This window comes from Lissotriton vulgaris, chromosome 7 (assembly GCF_964263255.1).
Source record: "Lissotriton vulgaris chromosome 7, aLisVul1.2, whole genome shotgun sequence".
NCBI lineage: Eukaryota > Metazoa > Chordata > Amphibia > Caudata > Salamandridae > Lissotriton > Lissotriton vulgaris.
The window spans coordinates 1624140981-1624146980 of NC_141695.1; the positions used below are offsets into that span (position 1 = coordinate 1624140981).

Sequence of the window (6000 nt, forward strand, 5' to 3'; positions counted from 1 at the left end):
GTCATCTACTGCCTACAGACCCTCTATTTAGGGCCTGTACACATGAGTGGTAGTAGGAGTTTCTGGGCATTATTACCAATCTCACTTGATGTGGGGGGGGGGGGCTGAGGGGTGATTCGTTCTGATGATCCATTAGCAGCCTACCACCAAATACATTAATCAGTAAATTAGTGCAAACTGTGATAATATTTACACTGTGCATTTTGATGTTTTTTCAGATTTCAAACACTAACCTATTGCCTCACTATAACATATGTCCACCCAGAAAGAAATGTATTTTTAACAAAGGGCCACAAATAGAAACATTCTCAACATATAAAAAAGTTTGTAAATGAGAATGCACTGTATTAAATAGCTTCAAAAGGTAAATTGAAGAAATGTCTTCTCTGGTTCTCTCTATATAAAGGAGGCAGTGAAAGAGAGACTGCTATTCACTCAGTTCAAGTAAAAGGTGTGGTAAAAGTTCTATTGAGTATTAGAAAGAATGTAATAGAAAATATTACCATTTTTGAGATTATTGGGCCGTTACATTTGGAAACTTTAGAACTCAGACAAACAAGTGAATTTTCCAGACACTAGATTTAACTCATGGTTTTTGAGCTTGGGACTGTTAAATGTACTTTGAAGATAGTTGCTTCCCAAGACGGTGAAGTAATTTCTGATAACTCAATGTAATATTGATATATGAGCTAAATCTAATAAGCATTGGACATTTTGGGTCCAGCTATTACAGTAGATCTGGTAAGACTGCGCAAACTACTCACAAATACATTTTTGGAAAATCCGTGGGATAGGTAGGGAAACTGGTTATTAACTTCAGCCCATTTTCTTCTTTTTATTTAATGAATTACAAAAACCCAGAGTCACAGAACAGAAATCTGCACCAGTGCCAGACAATGTGGCCCTGACATTTGCAGGGATGAGGGCAAGACCAACAAATGCACATTTTGGTTGAAAATCTATGTTTTGAACTGGTCGGCCAGGGCAAAACTGTCTGACACTATTCTAAATTTATGTTATGGAGACCCACGTTTCATTTCCAGATCTTATGTTTAACTGATCATAAAACCGAGCTCCTTCCTGTTGTTCTACTTGCATAACATTCTCAGATAATTCCCTTTGCTCCTGATGTGGGAACACTGCTGTTTTCACCCCTAACAATAGAACATAACATTACAGAAAATCCAGCATACTGATACATTTTTACACTACAGTGGAATCTAAAGTCTGAACAATCCACAAATGCCAATTTCGTGATATAAGATTTTGAAATTCCAAGCAAAAATTCAACTTTTCCCAGTAGTTACACTTAAAATTGTAATGAAAGAGCAAACCTGAACCTTTGCTCTTACAGAAACAGAGAGCACCGCGGCCTTCCGTGGCGTTCCCTCTTTTGCCAGCAATTATTCTTCGAATTACTGTTTCCCTCCTTAGCTTGTTTTCCAGATTATGTTTCTCTGTATCAAAAAATGTGTGCTTTGCATCGTGTGTGTGCTGGTCTCTGTCACTCTGTTTGCATTCCCACCGCTCCATAAAACGGGGGTACAAGCCACCGTTCTAAAATACGATAATTAGGTACACCCATTCAAATTTTCTCCACGGCTATCTATATGGCGTGAACGAAATGCCACACCTTAACCTAGCACCTAGGAGCCTTATAGTACCGAGCATGACATAAACAATAAAACAGCCCCTACATAATGAAACAAATACAGGCAGCAACTAAGCCATTTCCAAACTGTGACAATGATTTCCAAATATTTTCTGATTAATGTAGACCTTCGATGTGTCTAATCCAATGGGCATTAAATAAATAACAAATGAGCTAACAAAAGAAACAGATAATACATGCAATATTTTGCACTAAAATAAAAGTCTCCTAAAGTTACATTTCTGGATGGAAAACTCTATCTCTCGCTAATACAAAACACAATCTCAACTTCCTGTAAAGCCTTCCGCAGTCGGGTGAATTCAACAGTGCTTGTCTTTTGCATCAGAAATCTTTCTGCTTACCACACAGTTATCAATACTCTAATAGATAAATTGCGAAAGTAAAGAAGCCTAAGAAAGGGTGGTTAATGCAATCAAACAAATAATGAATTCGTGGAACATGAAAGATAACTGAATCTATTAGATTTTCCTATTAATAGCGGAGGCCTGCAGCACATGTATAACACTGTAAACTTTGGATCACAATGGCTTCCTATGTTCATTTAAGAAACATGTAAAGATTTTGAAAAAAAATAAAATTCGAGAGGTAGTGTTAATGTGCTTTCACCTTTCGGGCAGTGGTATTTATTTTAAATCTTTTACGTAGTGCTTACTACCACCTGGTTTCTCATATCAGTAGCTCAGCTAACAACACGTGTTATCAATGCAAAATGTAAGTGACATATGAGGTGCCCACACAAGTTGTTGAACTACAAGTGCCACAACTAATATTTCGCTTTCTACGCGTGTGTCTGATAGCAACCTGGAACAGTCCCACAGTAAGACAACAGACCAAAGTCTAAGTTAGACATTGACTAACCACGTTGCATGTGGGAAGCCGCGCTTACACCTTTAGCAACAAAACACAAACATCATTAAGCGTTGTCGTTTGAACAAAAAGTCAATTTGGTGTGATTCCAGATCCACATAGAGAATTAAAAAATGTATAGTGTCCTTGAATATCAATTGCAGGGATGTTGATGTCTACAAACTCTTCCTTAAAATGGGATTTAAAGATATTTTACATCCAAGTCCCTTCTAAGCCTTTCTCATTCTGAATTCTAACACGTACACCAACCATAACAGCTGAAAATATCCAGTACAAAAAAGAGCAATCGCGAAGGCGGAATCGTACTCACCATATGGAACATCCATATTCGAATTGACTTGCGCGTTAACGTTGACCATGTCTCAACTGCCAATCCACCAAAATGTTTGACGAAAACTGAGAAAGCATAACAAAAAAAGTTCTGCGAAAAAGAGGCCAGGTATTATAAAAAAAGGGAGGGAAGCGTGAGCCGCCTGTTATCTTATTGATTCTCCTAATCAGGACTAATGTGGGTGGAGATGTTAAATAGTAACCAATCTCTTATGGAAACCAGCCTGCAAGGTAGCCGTAGCTATAGTAACTGCCAGGCTAGAAACTCAAACATGACTTTTTACTGCAGTGTTTCAGGTTTAATTCACACCTTGTTTCAACAAATGAATGCCAGTAGGAGCAAGGAGACCAGACATGACAACTTCTCTATCTGTCTTTTTATCTTTAGAATACTTTCTGCTTTCAGGTGGTATTATTTATAAGCTCACTGGAGCTTACTGAAAAGTAACCCTACTTCTCCTTTCCTGTGTGAATTGCATGGCTGCCCTGACAATCACACTGCAATTAAGGAAGTTCTTATGACAGTTCCCATGTCTGCTTGCCTCTCTCTCGCTGCCGATTGAGGTTGTTCGCCTTGCGTGTCAGGTAATTTTATGGTTCAGCTAACAGGCCATAACTGGATTCATCCTTCCCTAAACAGGTGCTCTGGTTGAGCAGTCAGAACAGGGCTCGGGCGCTGCAGCCTCCTTCAAGTCCAGGTGACTTGCAGGGACGTCAGAAGTGGGGGCAAAGGGGCATTTGAGGTTTTAGTCCAAAGGTACTGTCTGGGCGTTAATAGGGCCCCTGCTTGCGCTGCAAAATATATTTAGAGAATTGTAACCAAGTCTGCTCTTGTTAATAATAATGAGTCAGATAATATGGCTCTACCACTAGATGGCTTAAAATGCTGGAGCTGCTGTTTTTTCTCCTTCTTGGAGGATATTTTCAAACTTAGAAGCAGGTGATCGTGTACTGTGGGGGGCCCGCACAAGACAATTTTCTTTTAGCCCGTTCAGAAACTTCGCACACATCTGCTGAAATGTTAGATTATATCAGAACCCAAAAAAAGTTCTAAAAAAAAGAGCAACTTTATGAGGACAGGCACATCTACATTGATGCATTACAATTCTTACTGTTTCAATCATCTTCATGTAACTGAGTCCTCAAGTTTCCCAGGCCGGTGAGTGACTAACAGCTGCATTGCAGTTTAAAAAAATATTGCAATCAGATGTTTGTAGCCACGAAATCATAACTGGAAATTCAAAACTACAAGTATCAAAAGGCAAAGACAAAGCCTGCATAGGATGGGCTATTAACACGTGGACCTGGCAAACCTGAGTGCTTTCCGGTGAGAATTTAAGTGCAAAGAAGAACTTAAGGTTTTTATATCTTTTCCACATATAAACTATTTTTGCAGGTGGTGAAATTCATTTTTTCCCCACACCAGTAAATTTGGGTCTGTGTGGATGTTTCTCAATGTTGCTACCTTACTGCACTCTTTTACTTTATCTATAGATAAGTGTGCACATTGGGTATTAAAATCACTGGGAATATTGATGACCGGCCACAAAAATATGACTTTTTAAATTTTACACTCATTGACAACAGCCACTGCCTGCTTCTTCCCTGAGTATTGTGACAAGCCCTTTAACTCTCATCCTGAAGCCTGACTGCTGATGATCCTCAATACTGGTGAGTTTCCTAAGATGGTAGGTTCAGTTTTCAGGCATAACTATCTACATATCTTCATTCCATACAACAGGGTCTACCATTTGTGCCCTCGGAGGGCCCTTTTAGCTCGCCTAAGTTGAACATGGGTATGCAAAGGTTCAGTGAATGACACTCAAATACCCATGCATCTTGCAAATTGTGAGACTGGAGTGTGTATGGCTCAGGAGTAACACTCAGAGCAGCCTGGGATATAAAGATGTGAGCAATACCACATAGTAAGTATGTGGTATCTGCCCCCCTCTCTTCGACAGGAGCCCAATCATCTCACTTTCCGCAAGAAAATAAAAACCTGGCTTTTCCCCTACCAACTAACCTTCTTTTCCGACTTTATCTTCTGTAGCTGCAAGCGCTGGGATGCCTCCGGGTAGCCTTGCGCTATAAAAGAGCTATTTTCATTTCATTTCATTTCATTCATTCATTTCATTTCATCCTAAGCCATGTCAATACCAGAGAAGCAAAAGTTAGCCTAGGCGTGGCTGCCTGGAAGGCCTTATCTGTAATCTAAGTCTGTGTTGCTGTGTCATAAACAGTTAAAGTGGAACACCTGCCAGAGGTTAGGAGTAAAAGGGTTAGCCAAAGGCCAACACTGACTGTATACAATGTTTTCTGCAAAACTTTACAAAAGTGTGACTAATCATTCACGTTTCCTCTGTCACTTGCTACTCCCAAGACTAAATTAGGGGGCACATAGTTTGAATGTCAAATATATTAGAGCTAAAATTGATGTAAAAGAAATTCCTACTAATTTTTGTCTGGAAACGCTTGACTAATTGATGCATTCTGTGTTTCATCTCAGTACCATCAAAATCAGCATCACGTGGACCTGGAGTGGCTTTTCAGCTAATCATCAAGTTGAATTCAAGATTCGTGTTTTTTTGGGAATATGGTTCATTTTCACATGATCAACACAATTTCAATTGGCATAATTGTGTTTAATTTAAACAGACAAAATATTAATTGAAATATCACATGTTGAGAGAACTGTGAGAATAATTATCGGCTACTACTATTTCTGAGCACAATTATGCTGTCGAAAAGAGGATCTGCAAACGAGAATTTGGAAATGTGCGATCTTGGAAGGATTTTAGATTGAAATAGTCTGTGTTCTACAGTTTTTATTAAGTTTTATATCCAAAACTTAAAATAGACCAGCATACATCAGTGTGCGCATTTTGGGGTTAGATTAGAGCTTGTGTCACATTGTGCTACAAAATAACACATGTAAGTAAAGTACCACAAAGTAGTTATTCAGATATGGAAGAACTGTACAATATACAATAGAGATTCAGTATAGGAAACGCATTCCACCAATGGCTTAGCATTCACTAGAAGTACACCAAAAATATATAAGGTGAAAGAAAGTCAGACAAGAACAAATGTAGGGGAGATGGAGAAAGTGAGTTATGCTCTGGTAATCAGAC

General features: G+C 38.9%; 1 protein-coding gene across 2 annotated transcripts in view; it reads right to left on the minus strand.

The window, feature by feature from the left end:
• The window catches only part of HNF4A (hepatocyte nuclear factor 4 alpha), a 400042-nt gene extending 397032 nt beyond the window's left edge, over nucleotides 1–3010 (minus strand). The window contains exon 1 of one of the 2 annotated variants that reach the window (XM_086932563.1): nucleotides 2850–3010. In XM_086932563.1, coding sequence (XP_086788689.1) covers nucleotides 2850–2898 — 49 coding nt within the window. In that variant the 5' untranslated portion in view covers nucleotides 2899–3010. The remainder of the gene's footprint in view (nucleotides 1–2849) is intronic. The other variant, XM_086932560.1, reaches the window with a different exon arrangement.
• Between the last annotated feature and the right edge of the window lie 2990 nt (nucleotides 3011–6000).